This window comes from Cololabis saira, chromosome 16 (genome assembly GCF_033807715.1).
Source record: "Cololabis saira isolate AMF1-May2022 chromosome 16, fColSai1.1, whole genome shotgun sequence".
Lineage (NCBI taxonomy): Eukaryota > Metazoa > Chordata > Actinopteri > Beloniformes > Belonidae > Cololabis > Cololabis saira.
In genome coordinates, this window is record NC_084602.1 from 26913276 (window position 1) to 26935831 (window position 22556).

The 22556-nt window shown below is 37.1% G+C and overlaps 1 protein-coding gene across 4 annotated transcripts in view; it reads right to left on the reverse strand.

Moving 5' to 3' along the window:
- zdhhc14 (zinc finger DHHC-type palmitoyltransferase 14) overlaps positions 1-22556 on the reverse strand; it is a 57706-nt gene that overhangs the window by 28832 nt on the left and 6318 nt on the right. For all 4 annotated transcript variants that reach the window (XM_061744332.1, XM_061744333.1, XM_061744330.1 and 1 more), the window contains exon 3: positions 8378-8538. In XM_061744332.1, the coding sequence (XP_061600316.1) occupies positions 8378-8538 (161 nt within the window). The remainder of the gene's footprint in view (positions 1-8377; positions 8539-22556) is intronic.

The window sequence follows — 22556 nt, forward strand, 5'->3', positions numbered from 1 at the left end:
AGTCACTGATGTATTTTGGCTGATTTATTTTTCTAATTTAATATAAATAGGGTTGGCCGTCAAAAGAAGGTCTCAGTCTGTGAAACTCTGTGAACTTGAATTGGTGCATGCTTTTATGTTCAGAAGTATTTAACAGTGCAGTGCTCAGCATTTGGGAGATAGAAATGCAAAGATAGAAAAATACAAATAGCAACCTCTGACATGTGATGTTAAACAAAAAGGCACACAAGCTTATTCAGGGTTTATACAGCAATCCTTATGTTACATTTAATACCAATTTAATACCTTTTTCACTACCTTCAGATTTAAAAAAAAAAAAAACTGTCACAACATTAAGTGTTAATCACGGACATTTTAACATTAATACAGATTTTGAACTATAGAACACTATACAGAACAGATTTATAGACTCATTGATGTTGACCAGATGTTTCACATTTATTTCACTTTGTGAATGACAATAAAATAGACTGCTTAAAATGTAAAAGGTAAAAAATAATACCAATTTAAAAAAAATAATACCTCTGACAGTGAATTTAACACTTTTAATGGCCTTAAATTTGGCAATTTTCATTTATCACTTTTTAATACTTTTTAAAACCCAGCGGAAACCCTGTTATTGTACAATCACAAATTTAAATCTGGACAAAGAAATTCAACATTAAAAGCTGAAAGCATGTTTGCAGTGTCTTTGTGAGCGGCAACTAATTTAATTAGATTGGCTTTCTTTTTAGAAAGTGGCCAGATCTGGTTGATCTCTTGTAACTGGTTTACTGAGCTGAACATTTGAGTTTGTTTTCTCAAAAAAAGAAAAAAAAAGAAGCCAAATATGATACATTTTTTTTGCCTTTCTTAACCTCGTCAGAGAAAAGTACATGTTTTATAGGGGGAAGCACTATAAGATAAAAACATTTTCCCCTGCAATATACACAGAATAAGTCATCATATCAAAGCGAAAACCTATTTTTCTCCAAATGTGACTATTATATGTGGAGGTACATAACTCAGAAACAAATAGCCCAAGTCAAATAGCATCCTCCTACCCTGATAACGGCATTCTTTCTCCAACGCTAAAAGCTCTAAGCCTCCCAAAGTTTATTTTCTCGTTTTGCTCAGAGTCTGGCTGGCGGAGAAAAAAAAATACGGAGGCTGCCCTGACAATAGAGCTTAGATAGATAGCTTCAGATAGTTTACAGAAGTGATGCTCAACAGGACTACCCAGAGGCTTGATGGGAGGGTTTGGAGGACCTGCTAACAAAATGTTGCAGTCGGAACCAAAGTTTTGACATTGGACTCGTCCCGAACTGGGGACTAATTTTCATTACAACATTGCATGTTGTAGCAGAAATAGTGGCAGCATTTCCAGTCCTGACATATCGGGCATGCAGGCAGCACTGACATGTCAACATATGTCAATGTTAACTTGGATGCTGTGCTGCTTGAAAAGCGTCTCTTGGTAATTCTGGCACTTTGTAACATCTTTTTAAGACCTTTTTTAGATAAAGCTGATTTAAGCTTTATATAGCCCAAACACTATGACATCAGACTCCATATCCAGACGGGTGTTTCACAAAGACATTTTTACAGGACTCCAACTATAAACTAAAATGATTTATTCATGATGATGTTTGGAGATTTAAATCAGACATCTCTACTTCACTTGCGTCAGATTTTGTACAACTGCTTTTTGCATATCTTGTACTGTAAGTTATTTTATTGATTCCTCTAACCATCCATCCATCCCCAGAAGGGTATTATGTAACAATACGGTTTATCTTTAAGGATTTATAAAGATTTAAATGTATTTCAATTAATAGGTATACTTGACAGGCTTTTCTCCAGGATTAAAATTCAAGATCGTAAAAAAATGGGGTCAGTAAGTTAGAAAAACACAGTAATGTCTCATGTACTTGTCATTTATTTTTAAACAGTATAATCATGCCGTATTTGGGTATGTTGGGATTTATTTTTGCACCCTTAAGTCAAAAGCATTTGGCAGACACCAGAGATGTCTGGTCACAACGATGGTAATACAAGACTAGCCACAAGACTTCCTTTCTGGGATACTGTGAGTGTGAGTACACCCATTAGGTCCTACACAGTTTAGTCAACAGATCAATAAAATGTGTATTGAACCTGAGCCTTGTAGCACTTTGCCTTGAAAACATTGTTAAATATTTATGAGACTTCTGCTGAAATACAAAGCTTGGGCTTCCGCTAGCTGCAGTATTAAGTGATTTAATATGGGGCTGTACACAGATTAATAAAATACATTATCCAAATCAAAATATACTGGAGAATAAAGGGACTAAATTGTCTATTTGTAAGACTTTATTATCTCCTCTCAACTAGGATTTGCACCAAAAACGTTATTCAACAAAGAAGTGTGTCATTTTAATCCAGTGAGCATATGATATGCATCAACTAAAAGGATAAGAAGGTAGCAACTGGACAGATTAAAAACAGGAGGATTGTCTCAATCCAAAAATGAAAATGTATTGGAGATGAGTCATGTTTTAAAAATGACAGTAGCATGCATGTGCAGATGAACCAAACAAAAATGTAATACCTATATTGTGACAACTTTCACAGCTAATATATGCATTTTAATCAGTGCTAAAAGATGAATGTACAAAGGAGTTTGCTCCTGGAACAAAAATGTGAGACTGGTTGATGTTCAAACTGCCATTTCATCACAAAGAGTAAACAGCCTACATATGCCTACAAACAAACCAAAAAAATAAATAAAAATCACTCTAATTAAGGAAGGATAAGAGCACTATTTAATACCTAGTGCTTTCCATTGAGCTTAGAACAACTGAGCATAAGTTTCATCACTAAATTAACCTGTTGATTTATTAAGAGCTAGCAACCAGCTGAAGCCAACGTTGTTAAAAACTGGTGCAGAATAGCGTGATTTGGCCGTCATCTGTAAATTGCTATGAGAAAATTTGAGTAAAAACAAATGCTCCAATGATAACCTCTATAGCTGTGTTTCCATTAGCGGGATTCAGGATAAACCCATCAGACAGGGCCGACCCCCCCCAGCTCAACGCCAGTTTATGGCTTCCTCAGGTCCAAGGCTGAGTAACTCCTTGTCTCCTCAGTTACCTGTCAACAAATAAGGGCCCTACCTGTGACCTCCTGCTGCTGCTGCTGTTACTCTCATCAGCTATTTCCTTATTTTTTGAAATAATAATAATTAATTAAAAAAACTAATAAAAATAAAAGCCTTCCTTGGTGGGTTGTACTGTACACGATCCGCCACCCCGCTTTAGTTCTGTTTACATTAGACCTGACCCGCGGTTAAGAGTACCCTCGGAGGAAAGTTATTCATGGGCCAGCTTGACGTGCCACCCCACGTCGGTCAATGTAAAAGGGGCACGGCAGCGTGTTAAACGCGGGGTAGTCGCCAATGTAAAGGGGCTAGAGACTGAACAAATAACACCACTGACCACGAGATGGCCGTAATGCACATTTTCTGCTGTTTGCAAACAGCCACTGGCGTAAAAGGAGACAAAGGAGTAGAATGCAACAAAAAGAAAGAAAAGAAGAAGATGCACATAAAAAAAGGGATGCTACTTGCATTTTTGTATGCTTCTTTGGTTTTTTTTTTAAAGCTACATTGTGGTGGTAGTGACTGAGAATAAAGAAAATCATTATTTCGTGTATTCTCCAACTTTATCAAAGGTAGTTGCATCAAAATCTTACTGGTCCAATAGGTTCAAATGATTTGTGTTCATACGATTTATGTTCATCTAAGAGGGTCAATACAAAATACAGGGGGGAAAAAAATCCCTTCAACGCCATCAACAAACATCTCTACTACTTCCACGATATGAGGTTTGAATATGAAATTGTAGACAAAACAATGGTAATATAAATGAGAAAAAATTGGGGATTATTTTTAATAAAAAATGCTGTTTTACAAAATATTTGTAATATTGGGACCAGTAAAAACTCAGCGAAATGGAACTATTTAAAATTTTTCTTAATAGAATAAAAACAAATAGAATGCGTTTTATTTATTCATTCAATCTGAGATTAAATTCTAATCTTGGAAAAATGTTATCCATCTCAGAGTAGATTTAATCCAAGTTTGAGCAGTGTAAATATTGTGGTTTTTGAATTGGACCTGGTCTAAGGCCTTATTGCTCTAAGATGCCGTGAAACGGCCCTTAATGGCGCTTTTCCACTAGTACCTACTCAGCGCGACTCGACTCACCACGCCCCCGTTTTGCGCTTTTACACTACGGGTGGAGGCGGGTGAAGGCGTGCAGAGTAGATACTTTTTCTGTATCTATTCTGCCGAGGTTCTGAGCGTGCTGAGTCGGCCCTGTATCTGACGTCATCACACTACAGGCCACCGATTGGTCGGGGGGCGGGGCCGTCAGACGTTTGAATCAGGAAGCGGGAATCAGCGCAAGAGCGGCTCACGGCGATTTTATTCAACAGGCAATGGCAGAACAAAAGTCTGTTTCGTGATCCAACTCCGAGGTGCAGATGTTCATAAACCTGGTGGCTTATTAGGAGAGAATTAAAAAAGGGATGCAGACGGGCGATAAGGAACGACCAGATCTACCAGGCGCTTGGTCACTTCTCAGCCGCTCGCGGTTACCAGCTGACTTTTCATCAGCGCCGACACCAAAAAGCGCCACCGCTTGAAGCTTCTTTCACTCATTTTTAACTTGATATCGAACACAAGTCACAGACCAAGCAACAAATATATATCAGCTCCTCCAGGTTCTACATCTTTAGTGTTGTTGTCTTCTCCGTTTGGATCACACAATCAAATACGTAACAGCAGCTTCACTCCAACTTCTCATCTGGGTGTCTAAAAACAAACGAGGACAAGGCGAGTGGAGGCGAGACGAGGCGTGGCGAGTCGAGTCGCGCTGAGTAGGTACTAGTATAAAAGCGCCATTCAGCGGTCTTGCGGTGATTCAGAAGCTAACTTCAGTGCCATGTCAACTTGCTACTTGAGATCTCTACTGCTCTGTTTCAAAGTGGAACACTTAAACACCAATAGGCTCAAAGAAATTCAATATAGATCTGACATTGTTAAGCACCTCTTTTCAGCATCACATACATTACTGATATCTTACTACCGATCTGTAAACGAACGAGAATTGAGACTGACAAGTGACGACAAGCCTCTGACTCACTCAAAGAAAATGGAAAAAAAAGTGATTTTTCCCGGCATCGCGCTCTAGAATATTGATCAGAGTTCTAGTCAGAGCTCTGATTGACAGATAAAGCTCTTAGTATCCAATATTCCACCACAGTCAAAAAACTATAAAAGGAGTTTAATTGTCATAAGTGTTGAAAATATTGTTTTAATTATTCAGAACCAGGGTTCAAAACTAAGAACCGAAAATGTTTGTCGTTTAAAATGTGTTTCACAATGCAGCACCGGCTTATGTCCCGGGCCTTTTTAACCCCTAGTAGTTAATTGCAAAATAGGTCACTTTCACACTGAGGAAGAAAGGGTGTCCGCGTGTCTGACTGATGCTTTGTCACTGAACCAATGCTGCATCACAACTATTGCAGTACAATGCTTCCCCTTATTGTGCATCCAAACAACTTTCAATGAATATGGAGGTAGGAGGAGGGTTTTACAAGTTTTAGATAAACGTCAGTTACCTTTTGCATCATCTCTCAGCGTTCACTTGCTCTGTCCCTTCACGTTTCATGCTGTTAAGCCTTGTAATGGGCATGGCCCTTCTTTTCAGTGTGCTCAATCACTAGAGTAATTTCATTAAAAACATAATTTCAAAAGATTTGCTCACCGAATCGTTCTGTACTTTATCAGAACACTGATCAAACTCAATGAACTGAAACACAGCTGAACGGTTCATGACTCAGCTCATGATCTTTGGCTTCCTTCATACACAAGAATCCTCTTTAAAATCTTGGTATTATAAAACTTTCCTCATTGAATGTTGGAGATGAATACTGGCTTTAAATTCAGTCTTTTTAACTGCTCTACAGTTTGCCACTGCTCTTGGACTTGTTGACCATGATCTGGCAGTGTGAGCTGCTGGTTTCTCACTGAATACTTGTGCTGGCTTTAAGTACATTCGGTTTTTTGAGGTCTGTGAAAGCGACGGGAAACCAGGAGGTGTGCGTTTGTGATTTTGTTGGATACTGATTCAATACTCATTTATCTCAAGAAAAACAATCATGTTGGTTCAAGCTCTGCTTGCTGCCTTGTCCACACGTGAACTGTGACATTTCAGCAAGTGATTCAGTTCAGTTTGTTAATGAAAAGATTTTTCTTTTTCTTAAATAATTTGACATTAACACACATCCCACCCCATTGAATGAATAGAGGTGTGACGTTTCCTCCATGCAACATTGTGGACAGGTCAGAACCTGACAACAGGAACAGGAATGATCTTTCCTGTATGAGAAATGAAGCTTGGGGCTTTAGTGCGTTCAAGGCTTGGCCCAACCTGATAGTGGGAACGCTGCTAGGGGCAGCTGGTTGGAAATGAACAGAAAATTACCGGTAATTTCCTCATTTCATCTTCTTTGCACAACTAACTGCCTATAAGCAAGTTTTGAGACTATACTGCTCACCCACTTCAGTAGTTAGTAACTGACTTGCAGTTGATAGCAGTCACAATGTTCTCAATTTGGGAAATCAAGAATTAATTTTGATGAGAGCACTAAACAAGCATCAATCTACTATTTAAAAAGTCTTAAACCTTAAACTTCATAGCCATTTGGATGAACATTATATTAGACATTATCACCACGTCATCTATGATCCAGACAGTTATGTACTTTGTCACTACATCGTCTTTACAGCAGAACATCTGTGCCGCAGCCCTGTTGTTTTGTTAGGAGCAAAAAGAATTTACTTGCTTTTAATGTCCCTCTAATTACCTTTAGTCACACAGGATTCAGCTACAGACAACCAACAACAACAACAATGATCCGTGAGCAGGACTTTATTTTGTAGCCAACTATTACTCTTAGCGGAGAAAAAAAAAAAAAAAAAAAATCGCTAGTCTGGGGGCTGGATATTTGGGTCAACATTGCATTTTAATCCTTTGTTTATCCTCTGGAAAAAGAATTAAAAAAAAAGAAAATCCATAATGCTTTTACAGAGTGCTGTCAAGCCCACAGCTCCAAGCTCTCTGTTCAGTACTGTTCCTCAAGAGGCTTTTAAGTCTTCTAATGAGATTAATTAAGCCAGTTCAGAGTTTGTTTAATGTGGCTCTAATGGCCTAAAGCAAGAAAAAAGGACTACGACTGAGAGACAAGAGCTTTAAATTCAAAATACAAGAACCTAGAAACTTGGAGATGCCGTAAAAAATGCAGCTCAGCGTAGTTTTGATAATGCATTTAGCAGTCCAGCAGCTGCAGGTCTAGGAGATTGCTGAGGCAGTAATGTGACTTTGTGATTTAAATCACAGTTAAACTTTGGTTTCAATTAAATTAAGAAGCACCGTGTGTGACCGCTGTCACCTTGCAGTCACGTTTCTGCAGATAAACAATGATGACACCACTCAGTCTCTTGGTTTCCGCCCATAAAATTCTGATAAACGCTTATGTTGAAATGCATGTTTAGCTGCATGTTTTTTTTTTTCCTGGCCCAGATTCTCCTTCACAACATCTTGTGACTTGTATGCTTTAGAAACAGCCCTTTAAAATGTGCCGTCTTTGCTGCCTTCTTACCTCTTATCATTTCTGAAGTGATGAAAGTGACAACAACATTTTTAATGGATTGTTTTTCTAGATGTCTTCTTATTAAGCAGTTTGCAAAGTTCGGAGTACTGCATCATGTAGATGAAATAGTACAATTTAGAAAGAAAAAAAAAAACCATGACTAAAGCATTAGTGAGTTTCATTAATAGATCTTTATCACAAAGTACTCTCAGATAGTTCTGACTCATGGAAAGCTGTCGTCAGTGTTCTGCTTCTAGTAATTCAGTTATTCTCTATCAGGAACTTCTTAGTGCACCAACAGTTTTACCTTTCACATCATAATGAGATTAACTCATTCTCAAATGGCTTACAATACATCGAATGAGCGGGATCTTAAGAATGTAATGAAGAGATAAAAGGCCACTCGGTCAATGCAGCACCATACTTCATCTCGGCCTAAATGAAGAGTGCCTTTTAAGTCCGTGGAAACTGCATCCCCATTGCTTTGGCTTCATAGATAAAATCCAGACACACCAGCCAGATAATGTGCCAATGAGGCTTTAAAAGCCCATACAGCATTTCTCTATAGCTATAAAGACAACCCTTTCCTCAGATATAACAGAAGGGATGATAAGGGAAGATTTTAGCAGGACATGAAAGAAGAAAAAACTTTCATACTCATTTAATGTTTTCAAAAAGGATTTACAAAGTGTTTTATTACCTATTTGCCTCTCCAGATCCGCTGCCTCATCCGTGGAAGCTCTGGGCAGCACCCCGGGATCACTGAAGCTCGTCCTCAGAAGAGTCCCCAGTACAAACAGAAACAGCACACCCCCTATGACTGGGATGACCGCGGTCAGGTGATCCGCCAGGTATGGACAACTGGTAGGACAAACAAATATGTGATTGAAAAAAGATGAACTAGCAACTACTAAACAAAAAAAAAGTAATAAATCTGTCGCACTGTGGATGTTTATATGCGAGGAGTGATCCAAAATACATTACAACCTTTTTATTTTCAACAGCTGCAAACAAGACAAATACTGTGCAAACACTAGGATGTTTGATTCAATTTGGATTTGATGATTTCTTTTGGACAGTAGGAATATATAATAAAAGCCATAAACACATTGAAGCGGAGGCAGCAAGTGCATATAACCACTTAACAGACAGAGCCACATGAAGGTCCATGGCCTGTCTGTTCTAATTAAACACATGCACATAATCACATTAAATATTCAACAGTTCAGTCAGTTATTACACTGATTACATTTAGACCCATAGGGTTGGTGCACGGGCTGCTGTATCCCATTTCATTTGCGAGTCTTGTGGATCAAATTTGTGGACAGCAAAGAGGAAACAATCCAGACAAAGACAACTAAATGAACATATGGTACCAATCTGCTTTAAAGGATGCTGTTGAGGAACGTAAAGCAAGTTAAAATCGTTCGAGTGGACTAAAGGTTCCACAAAATACTGGAAATTATTAAGAGGACCTTGTTCATCGGTACAATTATTTTATTAAAGTTGACAAACGTTCGGACCATCATTTGGTTGTTTTTTAAAGATGTAATATACATTTACAACACAGTATTTCAAAATGACTAACTGAAAGACTTACAGATGTGCCACTTATATGATGCCTGATTTACACAAATCTTAAATCTATACAGGACTGTCTCCGAAAATTAGAATATTGTGATTTTCTGTAATGCAATTTAAAAAAAAACAAAAATGTCATACATTCTGGATTCATTACAAATCAACTGAAATATTGCAAGCCTTTTATTATTTTAATATTGATGATCATGGCTTACAGCTTAAGAAAACTCAAATATCCTATCTCAAAAAATTAGAATATTCTGGGAATCGTAATCTTAAACTGTAAGCCATAATTAGCAATATTAAAATAATAAAAGGCTTGCAATATTTCAGTTGATTTGTAATGAATCCAGAATGTATGACATTTTTTATTTTTTTTTAATTGCATTACAGAAAATAAAGAACTTTATCACAATATTCTAATTTTCTGAGACAGTCTGTATAACTCTCTCTTTCTCTTTCTAGCACATTTTTTTGATCTGCTGATGGTACATTAGTATCATACCATCTCATCAGCCTTCAGATGGCAACACCTTAGGAGGGCAGTCACATCCGCTGATCTGTGCCAACACCAGTTAATCTAATGAAACACGCCAAACTATGTTAGGGCTTGATAAAACCGATGATAAAAGTTTGAGTCTGTACAATTTCAAACCAGAAGCTTTTACTCAAGAGTTACGTGCTCCTTAATCTGGAGGGAAATTCAGTCAACATTTGACCACATAGTGACAATCATGACTGTCACACCTTGTCCATCGTTTCAGGGAGCCAGTTCATTATGGAGGAGTTCATCCATCATATATCTCACCCAGCATGATGAGGCTAAATGTGCAGCTTGCCCTGCTGCTCTCTACATGCGGACTGACACTGCACTCAGCAAAATATAAATAAATGAATAACTGGCCTGTCTGGAACATCAGCAGGGGCCGCGGTCAGGAAAACACCGTTCAGCTATAACACCTCTTCAGGTTAAAAACTTTTCCAAAGTCAGCTGACTGAGAGCTAAACCTCGTCTCATTTATAACTTACCTCACATATTTCCTGAATTAACAGACGTAGGGCTGCAGCTATCGAATATTTTAGTAATCGAGTATGCTACTGAAAATTCCATCGATTAATCGAGTAATCGGATAAAACATATTTTTGTTTAGTTAAAGAGCAATTATAAATATACTAAGACTAAATTATATAATACAGTAGGTTCATGGCTGTGCATTTAAAAACCCTGAACTTACACCAGTTGACCAAATTCACTGCCTTCACTCAAAAAACTAAGGATCTTACCAAGAAATGTTCTTATTTCTAACCTAAAAATGCCATTACATCTGATAATACACATCACTTAAAAGGTTAGGTGTTTTTCCCACGTCTTTCAATTTAACTTTCATTTGTGTCAAGCACATTTTAAATTCTAGTTAAGTTTTAAGTTAAAGTATAAGATTTTGAGTTTTGGCAGTGTTCAAAATAAAATGATGAGACCTGCTGTATTGGAGCACATTAGGCACCAGTGCTGCTTGTTTTATCCATGAATGAATACAGAGCTAAAATTTAAAACTACCCAGTTAGCTTTATTACGTTTTTATTTTTCTGACATTTTCTGCCTTTTCTTTTAGTTAAAACTGTAGCGGGAACAGATGTTTAGAGGAACCTATGTACAGTATGTACCGGGTTAGAGGGGGAACATATAGGAGAACGGACCAGAAGAATATAGCGTGGATTGAAATTAAATTAAATTAAACGATTCCTCGAGGCAGAGAAAATTCCTCGATCATTTTTTGTAATCGAATTATTCGAGGAATCGTTTCAGCCCTAAACAGACGTTTACATCCCTGAGTGCTTTACAAGTGGTTTTCTAAATAAGGCAAGATTGTATTTGTCTATATTTTTTTAAATAGAGTAAAAATGTCTGGGTACCAGACTTTTTATTTTCTCTCTAAAAATGTGTATTTGTTTGAGAGATCACTGAGATGTACCTTGTGAAGAGGTGCAAATTTCACATCTTTTAAAAACACTTTTAGAAGAAATGAAAAGTTTTGTGTTTTAGCTTGCCAAAATTTCTGAATATCTTTGTGGGAGATACTTGTAGGCTCAAAATGCAGTTTCCTATATTCTATGTACATTTTCTCATGGAAGACAAATAATTTTGTTGACATTATTGAGCATGTGTTTGATTTGAGGTGTGACCGAGGCTGTGGCGGTGAGGGATTCTAACCAGAAATACTTTTGACTCGTGGTATGCAATGCTGCATGATCACAGTCATAATTCTCTGTCCCACGAGTGAGACGGTGGGATTGGGGATAACAATTTTCCAATCTAAACATTTCCTCAGAAATGTCTGTGATAGGGCGTTGAAGTTAAGCTCCCCTCCCCAATCAAACAGAATCCATACAAACAAACATTAAAAGGAACCGTCTGTAAGAAATGTCCAAAACTGGTACTGCAGTCACTTTCAAAATATTGTTGAGCAGCGTGTACCCTCCCCCTCCTCCCCCCGACCAGAGGTTGCCAGGTCAGCTGCAGAATGCAGCAGGAACGTAGGCTGCCATTGCTGCGATAATTAGAGCCGAGCTGGTAACCCGGATGCCGAAACAATACTGACTTGGTGATTGGGAGATAGGTGGAGGGTGGAGCTTCAGAAACAATACTGACTTGGTGATTGGGAGATAGGTGGAGGGTGGAGCTTCAGAAACAATACTGACTTGGTGATTGGGAGATAGGTGGAGGGTGGAGCTTCAGAAACAATACTGACTTGGTGATTGGGAGATAGGTGGAGGGTGGAGCTTCAGGCCAAAACAAAAAATGACAACATAAACATCAGTTGAGGGCTGCAACTCCTCTTTTTAAACTGGAATATCCTGGCTTGAGTGCTGTTGTCAGTGACATAAGTATTTGAAATGAACATGATTTTTAAATGTCTGTTGACATATCGGGGTCATTTTATGATTCGTTTTATTATTGCTCTTACATACAGCTCCTTTAAAAGAGTGGACACCAGACCCACACATGCATCCTGACAACCAATTCGTCAATGACTTTGGAGCATGCAACAGGTGCTTGACTGGGGTGGGAACTAGTAGGGGGTATGCAGGGGGGCAGTGAGACCCAGAGTGAGTCTGCACTGAAGCCTTGAAATAGTGAGGGAAGGTGGGTGGCTACAGCCATGAGGTTAGCTTATCTCTGTCTCTCTGCCACTGAAGACAGAATGCTTATCTATAGTTTCATAAGCAGCCTCTTCTGCATGTAAAGGCTTAACGCACTCAGGTAGAGTTCATTCGGTCTCCAAACTACCAGGACACCAGTCTGACAGGTCATGATGGTATTAGCGGGAAGCAATGCTAATACAGAAATCACAATCCACAGGGTCCAAGATGATCTATTGCTAACATCTGAGTGCCAGATACTCCAGAAGACTTGATATGTTCTTAGTCCAGACTCTGTGACTGGTCAGAGCTTTTTACTAAGACGCGCTCAATAAAAGCGTGTGGTCATATTGTTATGGTTGATCTTTTTTGCCTTTATTTAACATTAAATGGATGCAGTGACTGATGAAAAAACAAAACACTGAAGTTGTTGTAGTTGTTTGACATTCACTATAATAAGTATATCAATACTATAGTTTGATTATTTCAACAGTTCTAGCAAAATCTGCAACATTTAAAGATCTTTCCTCTTCATAAAAATATAAAAGTAGAGAATATTCCAACCACACTCGATTTCATCTTTACGTAAAAAGAGCAACAACTTGTGGATTCCAACTTACTTCCATAGAAAGCATCATCTTTCATCATCATCATGCTGGAGATTGCAAGATATTTGAGAAAAATGACACAGACCAGCGCTTTTGTCCTCTCTGAGCTGTGTCTCGAAGCGCCTGACTTCATGAACATGATGAAACAACAGCGTTGTGTGATATAAGGAAACATGTCAGTAACAATCAGAGATTAAACAAAACTGTGGACGCATCAAGTCTGTTTCCACTAAAGGCATAGATCAATAGACATATATGGATATTCTCCATGCATAGTTACAGCTATGCCCTAAGAAGATGCTTCAAAAACAATCTATCAGTGATGGAACGTGAGCAATAAAGCCCACATTCAAGTTAAAACAACACCCTCTTCTTTTAGGGACTGCCAGCAAATAACAGCAATGGTACATCTTTAGTTCTATTTGCTTCAATTCAAATCTTATATTTACTAGGATTTTAGAGGCGACGTTGCCATAGAGACGGACAGTATCCAATGTCAGACATGGTACATTTCAAAAGAAAATGTGGTTACCCTGGAAACAGCCACAAGAGTGAGCCAAGGCCTCAGAGGAAAAGAAGGGGAAAAAAGAAAGACACTGAACAATATAGAGACAAGTCACTGACATTCATATATCTGAACTAAACATTATGTTGATAAAAAACACCAAATTACTGTTGGATATGATAAAGAAATAATGCATGATGCTGGTGAATAAAGAGTGATGTTGACCACAGAGGAAGGTTGCATTAGAGACTTAAAAGACAGAACAAAACGCTCAGGAGCTGGTTCTGAGTAATAAGTGGCACGATGACTAATAAAACCATGTGGACCCTTCCAGCTGCATGTTTGATACCGACACAGGCAACCAATTTTACTAATGCATCTACTATTTAAGTACAAACAGGAGAAAACATTTGGATTAGTGTTGCCCTGATCCAGTTCTCAGGGGCCTCTGGCCCTCATGTTTCATATGTTGCCCTGCTTCAACACAGATATAAAAGACTGACTATTGTTCAGACCTTGATAACGAGTTGATGATCAATTCATTTGAATTAGGTTTGTTGAAACAGGAAAACATCTAAAACAATTACTCTCAGTGAATCTCCAGAATTGTTTGGTTCGAAGACACTTTATGAGTACAGGTCATCAGGGCTTATGACTTCCTCTAGTTTCCCTTCACAGAGACAAATGCAGTTTGTGAGACTTTAGCTCTGCTGCCCGTACTCTTCACATTATCGATTTTTTGAAGAAAGTTTTTGCTTGAACTTTTAAAGTTCCTTACCAGTATTTCCACAACGGCAAAACACACATACAAATAATTTAATTATTTAAAACTGAGGACATCCGTGAGCTTGAATTCAACTGGCTTTGTGAAATGAGGAGCCCTTATCCTGTGATGTCCGGGTCCCAAACTGCATCTACATACTTCAAGTGACAATGATAGGAAGCATTCACTCTCCTCTCAGTGGAGACAGTATGCTTAACCTGTTTATGAAAAGAAAAGAAAGGAATTAAGAGCCTGATATCTAGATAGTAGGGCTGGGCGATATATCGAGATTTTAATATATATCGATATATTTTCAAACGCGATATGGTACGAGAAAATATCGTTTATATCGATTTAAAAAAAAAAAACTTATTTTTTTTTTTGATTTTGATATAGCTTATTTTGTGACAAATTGACTTGAATGTTTTATTTGAGATTTGCACAAATGTTTTGTTATTTGCACAACTATCAACCTCAGTTGAAAAGTCTGCCTATCACTGTCTACACTGTATTAATTGTACAGTGTATTTTAATTTAATTGTTATGCAGGAAAGGGATATTATTTGTATTATTTTATTCAAGAAGCATTTTTATTCTATATATGCAGGCAGTTTATTTTTATTTCATTTGTTTTATACATTTTGATATTGTGCAGACCTCTGTTAATAAATGTACCTGTGTGACATTTGGCACGAGGCTTTGTATTAAAACTGACTGTTTTTTTAAGGGTTTGCCTCAGAAAAAAATGAAGCTAACAGAGATGCTATGCTATAATGCTTTGGGGGAAACCCCAATTATGGCACAGAAAAAATATTGAGATATATATCGAGTATCGCCATTCAGCTAGAAAATATTTAGATATGACTTTTGGTCCCTATCCCCCGGCTCTACTAGATAGGATTAGAAAATGAAAAGCTCTGAGAACTACTGACTTGATGAAGGGCCACTGACAGCAAAAGAAGCAATTACATCGGAGTAAAGCTGCTTTCCAATAGATCCAATCTGACAACCATCGATGTGAAAGGTTAGAACAATTTTATCAAGTATTTATTGCACAGATTGTGAGTGATGAGTGTCTGCCAAGTCCTAAGTATGACATTTAAATATACTAGAGAAAAATAAATAAATCATATAGATGACAAGATGTAGATAATTGATTTTTTTTAATAGTTTTTAAGCAGGTTGTTCACTCCTCTGTTGAGATTATTCTATTCAATTATTTCTCTATATTTTTTGGCAAGTACACACATGACATGTACAGCACTCGGAAATCTTTTTTTAGAGTTGTAAAATGCATCAGCTTTATGACGAATACCACTTCTCACTTGGTTAACACATAATGATGAGAAAGTGTGGATTAGCATGTATACTGCAAAGTATGGGATACCTACAGACAGAAACAGCCGGTAAGGTAAATAAATGAATATGAAAAAAAAAGAAGAAAAACAGAGATTACCAACAAAAATGTATCTGGCAGCAAGAAAATTATCTCACCAAACAGGATCAATACTATAAACTAAAAGTGGAGCCAGCTATTGCTCCATTCATCTAAATATATATAAATCCTGGAAAATAGTTAACTGTAACTGGTCAAGAAAATTGTAAATAAAATGCTCAGCTTCATTTTGTGCTAGAAGCATTTTAGTTCTCAAAGGGAAAACCGAAGAAAGCACAATAAATGTCAATTAACAGATGCTGATTAACATTTAAAAGAAAGAAAGAGGAAATTAATTTTGAATATTTTCCTCAACAATTTTCTTTTGCATCTATGGGAAATGTCACCTGGGTATGCTGAAATGAAACCACAACTGGAAATGATTCTTTAGATATTTAACAACATTGGATCTAGGGCTGCATGATTAATCGTTAAAAAAAATCGCGATCTCGATTCATGCTTGAACGCGATCTCATTTCCAAATGACGACGATTTAAAAAAAAAAAAAAAAAAAAAAAATTTTAAAGATGGCTGCATAAAAAAAGGACTAGGCCTATGTTCTAGGTTGTTGTAGTCCTGTCATGGTCAACGATCATGTTGTCATGTTTGTTATATTTTGTTAATGATTGTGGATTACATTTGGAGAAACATCTACCTTTCTCATCACCTGACACATATTGCACATAAATATTGTTAAAATTGTTATTGTTAAAATTATTCAAAGACAAGAGAGATGTTTATTGTTTTTATGTTCAATGTCAGCTGTTACAGCAAAAAGCAGCCAGAGGAATAATTTGTTGCCTCAGAACTACAGGATCTGTTACAAGTCCCCTTTCTGAAAGGGTGTTCAACTCAGGGAGGAACAAATATTGTTAAATTGTTATTATTGTTTCAATTATTTAAAGACAAGAGAGATGTTTATTGTTTTTATGTTCAATGTCAGCTGTTACAAAGTTGATGCCAGTCTTTTATCAGGCACCATCATATTTTTTTAACGTTTACCTTTTGTATCGGCAGCTTCTTAATAGCAGCAAAAGGCAATGGGGGGTTCATCCCAGCCAGAGGAATAATTTGTTGCCTCAGAACTACAGGATCTGTTACAAGTCCCGTTTCTGAAAGGGTTTTCAACTCAGGGAGGAACAAATATTGTTCAAAATTGTTAGTATTGTTTAAATTATTTGAAAGGTTTGTGTAAAGAAGACAAGAGATGTTTATTGTTATTATATTTTTGTTCAGCTGTTGCAAAGTTAAAGTAATAAGTGCAATAAATTTTATATTGGAAAAAAATCGTGAGAGAATCGTGATCTCAATTCTAAGCAAAAAAATCGTGATTCTCATTTTGTCCAGAATCGTGCAGCCCTAATTGGATCCTTACCGTTTCATTTCATATCAGCCACTCTGTTGAAATCTGACTTCATTACCAAGACTGACTATCTAAAATAATATATATGGACAGAATAGGCACAGAGATTAGTTGCAAGATTAGGAAAAGGTTGCTCTGATTGAACCTTCTGTCTTCATACGGATCTGTACTGAGTACCACTTTGAACACTGCAGCTCGATCTAATGCTAAATGAGATCGTAAAGGAAGCACCTTTCATTAAGCATTCAGAGTGGCCACTTAGGTATAGTCTCGTTATAGGAACATTCATAAATGCAAAAACAAGGAATTTAAACTAGCCATTCAAAGATGTCTAATCTCATCAATAATCCAATCCAGATTACAATTATCACAGTTTTCATTTAATCTTCATATGATGCCAAGCATCATTTCAAAACTCAGTTGGGAGTTATCTAGAAAGACTTTGATCCCAGTTTGATTCAGCCAAGTGGCACTTCACTCACATGTACTTTCATCGTTCCTGGTGATAAACATTCAACTTTGAAAGCAATCAATATCATATTATCTATAAAAACAAATCCTGTCAAACACACTTTAGTATTTTCTCCAGTAATTGCGTGAGGGAGGATATCCTTAAACATTTGGCTTCGTGGCCTTTTGGTTTACGGCTCATTACTCATCTGGATTCGACAGAAACTGATTTTAATGATTTTTTTTTTCTGAGCACAACTGAACACAACATAATTTGCAAATGTGGACAGGCTGTTTTAATGGATTCGTAACCTCTAAAACGTTTCACATATATGACAGCTGTGAACAGTGCAACATTGGTAATTCATGTAAGCAAGAGTCCTTCAAAACTCAAAGCATAATATTTTAACATGCTCCATGCCCTCATTTACCCCTGCAGCAGGGAGCAAACGTAGCTCCGAACAGCTCTGTGCCAAGCAGAGGGTAAAGGGTTGATTTAAGGCTTGACGTCCATCAGGAACAGGAATCACAGAGCCAAAAACCTGACAGTTGGACATGTTTCCAATTACAAAAGAGCCAAGGTGAAACACAATGACACTGAAGCTTCTGACAAAGTTGCATTTAAAACATATCTGCTTCTGGAGTTATCTATATGTGGCAGTCTGATATTTACACATGCCAAGTAGGCCTTTGGCATGCCAGCTGTCCTTATTTATCCCCTACAAAATGACTGGCAGTATTTTATAGAAAAAAAGAGGTATTTTTCTCTGTGCTACATATCAAATATTTTGTTTCTGCCATTTAGCTGGATATAAAAGCCAGTGAGACTAAATCTAGAGTGGCACTGTACTCTAAGTTGGCTTAGGGGGGTGTAAACCATGCCTGCGATGGGTGTGACTGTTTGAATTATGTAGACAAAGAATGTTTCACAATAGTTTGCTTTACAACTCTTCTAAAGCAGACTTATTTCAGTCAAGCATGCAGCAAACATCTCTCACTTTTCTGGAGTGTAAAAGATAGAAAGAGTTAACATTTTACCCATTTTACAGCTCGGGGTTCTGGAGAGTTATTCTGTTCTGTGAAGAAGCTCCCTCACAACACCAGCTGTACTCACAAAAAGGGTTTTCTTTCATCAGGTGTCAGCACAAGCTTTCCCGTTCTATTTACAGAAGAGATGCTTGTTTAAAAAGAGCAACACCTCTGAACACTTGTTCATTTACAGAGGTCTTAACAGGCCACTTTATCAAACCCACAGACAGATATTGTTTTAAATTGGTATTGTGCCATTATATCGGTTATTTTCTTCTAAGGAAAAAAAAAGAAAATCTGTGAAGCATCTGAGCTTGTTTGTGTGGTGTGTTTGGTTTTTATCCTGAAGAAAATCAAGACTTAATATCTCTACAACATGGAAAAGCTAGAATAGAATAGAAAGATAGAATAGAGTCCATTAAATCGCTTGTAATTATTCAAGACAAAAAAAGGCTAACTTTGTAGTGTTTTCTGCAAATGTTCCTTTTTGTTATGCAACAGTCAACCACAGTATTACCTAAAGACTAATAAAAGGGCAAAACAAAACTGTTAAAAGCACTTGCAGCAAAGAGTGAATCTCTTCTGCCACTGTGTTGGAACAGATAAACGACCAGTTCCTAAGCATCCTTTGCTGTGCACTCTGGAGATGTTATTTACACGAATTAAGGCTGTCAGATTGCATTCATTCCCAAACAATGTACAGCTCTCAATAGCCACCATTAAAAGAAAACTGTTGCCAAGGTAAATGAAATAGATCAAATAGAACCTTAATAAAATAATACAAAAAAACTTCACTAGTCCTGGTATAGCAATATATGTGCAGTTGGCAAATTAAACCTAAATCAAATAGATTTTTTTCTTTTGTATTTAAGATGTGAAGTTACACTTAGTGTTAGCATTTCCACAATAGTTCACAAGTGACGAGACTATTTCAGTTTTCCTTCAACATCCAAACAGTCATGTAGAAAGTTAAGTTTCTCTTGTTTTAAAAATATGTTTACAACTGCTCACAGAGAGACAAAAATTAAAGTTTAAAGGAGTTTAGACATAAATGCAGGTGCCAACAGAAAGGCAGATTAGAATAATACTGGAATTCTGACTGCGTTGTTAGATAACACTATCTGGGAGGCAAATTCTTAACTCAGTTTCACTAAATGACTATTTCTGAAGCCAGTCAGCTCCAGTAATTGCTTTCTGCTTTGATCATCATGTAGTTAACATGTCATTTTGTTTAACCTTTTTCATTTGCAAGCGGAAAGTAGTTTTTTTCCCTGCCCTGGTAGAACTAGTGAAATGGCTCAAGTAAACTGGAGACTCTCTGTTTTAGGGTAGTTTCATCAGTATTTTTAGGGCTTAACACAGACTTAAGGATGCAGGTTCGCCTGCTATTAGTTGCGAATCACAGGTTTTATTTGAGATCTTTAATTATCGTGTAGGATTATTGATTAAATTTATTCAACAATGTTTTGTGATAAGACTGAAAATTAAGACAATATAACAGATTAAGACAATATAATGGACAATATATTTCACTTTTTTGAGGAATAAGGTGGATTTTCATTATGAATTTGGAACACAGGTACCATTGTGGGGGGAGTCAGAGTTTCCATCCAGTGTAATTTTCTTAGTTCTCTCTCCAGATCTCCATAACTCACCATATCTTGTCCTGCAAGACTTCTCTTCAAAACAAATAAATAGAAAATCTGGACTTCTAAGAAGATGGACGAAAACATCTACAGTTTTGGACAAATTATTGCAAAACAGCCGCTGTCGCTGTTGCGAAAATAGTCAACAGAAGAAGGCAGCAGTGGATGATCATTAAAATAGTTATTTAAAAGGCAAAGCCCTATATAACGATCAAGCAGTGTTACAGCAGAACTACTTTGTATAAACGGGGACAAAAATGGCTGGAAACTATACTATGTCACATCCAGTGGTAACTGAGAAATGCAAATGTTCAAAAAAGTGTTTCCAGTACACTTTTGCAATCAACTTCATTATCGGCACGTTGGAAAAAATCGCCTTGTAAAAGCTAAAAAATGTTGTGATATTTGGTAGTTTTTGGGGGTTTTTTTCTCGAATTATAGGCATTTCCATTACATTTTCTCTTCAATTTTTAGGTTTTGTGCAAATCCAGCAGTGACGAAATAACTATAAACACCAGCACTTTATCACATCTCAACAACTTCAGTAGTGTTGTGGTTAAAGTGAGGAAGAAAGTAGGGGCTGAAGAACAATGCCATAGTGGCCCTGTTTGGAGAGGTTATTGCACTCCTACCTTTTCACATATGGTTCAGGTGGTTTTATGCCTCGTCACTCAGACCAAACATGATGAAAACCCTGTTCATTCAATGTCTGCTCTAAAACTGACTATATTTTGGGCCTGTGGATAGATTACATTTCTTAAATCTCTGTCCACAAAAAGACTGATCATACAACATCATTTGTTTTTATTCTGTGGTAATCATCGTTTTCTACAGATTTCCTTATTGTTTATAACTCTTGTTATTTACATTACAACAAAATCAAAAGGACAGCTACATTTTCTCTCCCTCACTCGCACTCTTGACAGTCTGTTCAGTGCCTCATTGAGCCAGTGAACTGAGTACAGTCGGGTATGCGGCTGCCATATTTACTTGATCATTATGGTTAAGCACAGATACCAGGTCTGCCTCTCTGTTACTGCAACAGGGAGGAGCAGTGCTACAGACTTCCTTATTTAGGAATTAAGTTTGCATTTTGCTGGCTATTCTAAGCAACAGTGTAACCTGAAAAATTTTCCTCTCATGGATGATCGAGTATCGATCCAGTCTGTTTACATTTAATATAATATATGTTTGTTTAAGGCACCTAAGAGGTGAGGGAGTCAATCAAAGCTCTGCATATGTGAATGGGTTGCCAAATATACTTTGTAAGCTCTTAGAATATACTGAGGGTCCAATTTAGGTATCACCATTGGGTGAGGAAACCCAAGAGATTCCCAGTGAAAGACAGAGGGGGCTAGCAACTACTTGTATTGTTAATCTTGTATCCTTTGTTAGCTTCATAGTATAAAACGTGCATTATCATTCTATGCAGCAACTACAAACATAGCCTCCCTAAAGGACCTACGTTGTTCTTGGGGTTTTTGTTTGTTCATTATCGTTTGTGTTCCACTGTAATTGTTCATTTGTTTCCTTTTTTCTATGCATCTCAGACATAGCAATGGAGCAAATAAGGCATATCCTAAGTGAGTTGGAGCTGATAAGTGGTGAGCAACAGTAATTTTTACTGTTATTGCAAAAAGAAATCCTCGTTTAAAAAAAAAAAAAAAAAAAAGTAGTAGTAGTACCTGGAAATACAAACGAGTAGAACAATGCCAGGAGCACCAATCCAATTTATTGCAATCTACTTTGACCTGATGCGTAGTAACATTTGTAGAGAGGTTCACGTCAGGCTATGGCCTATCTTACAGTGCAGGATTCCCCACTACAGTGTACATGCATCACCAATGTGACATTTAAGGATAAACCAAGCTTAACACTGGGTATATTCCGCAGGACTATGGTCTTTTAAAAGTTGGATGACGTTTGTTGTTCAAAATGTTTTAGTTTTTGTTAATCGATTTCTATTTTTGTCAGTGCTACACAATAAAGTGAGGAAGGTCATTTAATTGGGGTGGGCTGGATTTATAACTGTATTGTACTTTAGATTTATTGTTATAACTCTAAAATGCATTTTGTTTTCTATCTTATTCACAAACCAATTAACAGCTTGTACCAAATAAAGACACTATACAGCATGTACTGCTTGCCCTGTCAGACTTCAGAGTTGCAAAAGCATATCAGTAGTAGTTATTACCATCTACATTTTCAGTCTGAAACCTAAAAATGAGGTGTATGTCACGTTCAATGTTACCTAATATATACTGAGGCTTTTTAAATGGCGAAAGCAGGAGCATTAGCTAAGAATGCTAGATTCTACCACAATTACACTGTTGCAACTACTCACTAATGATAATGATA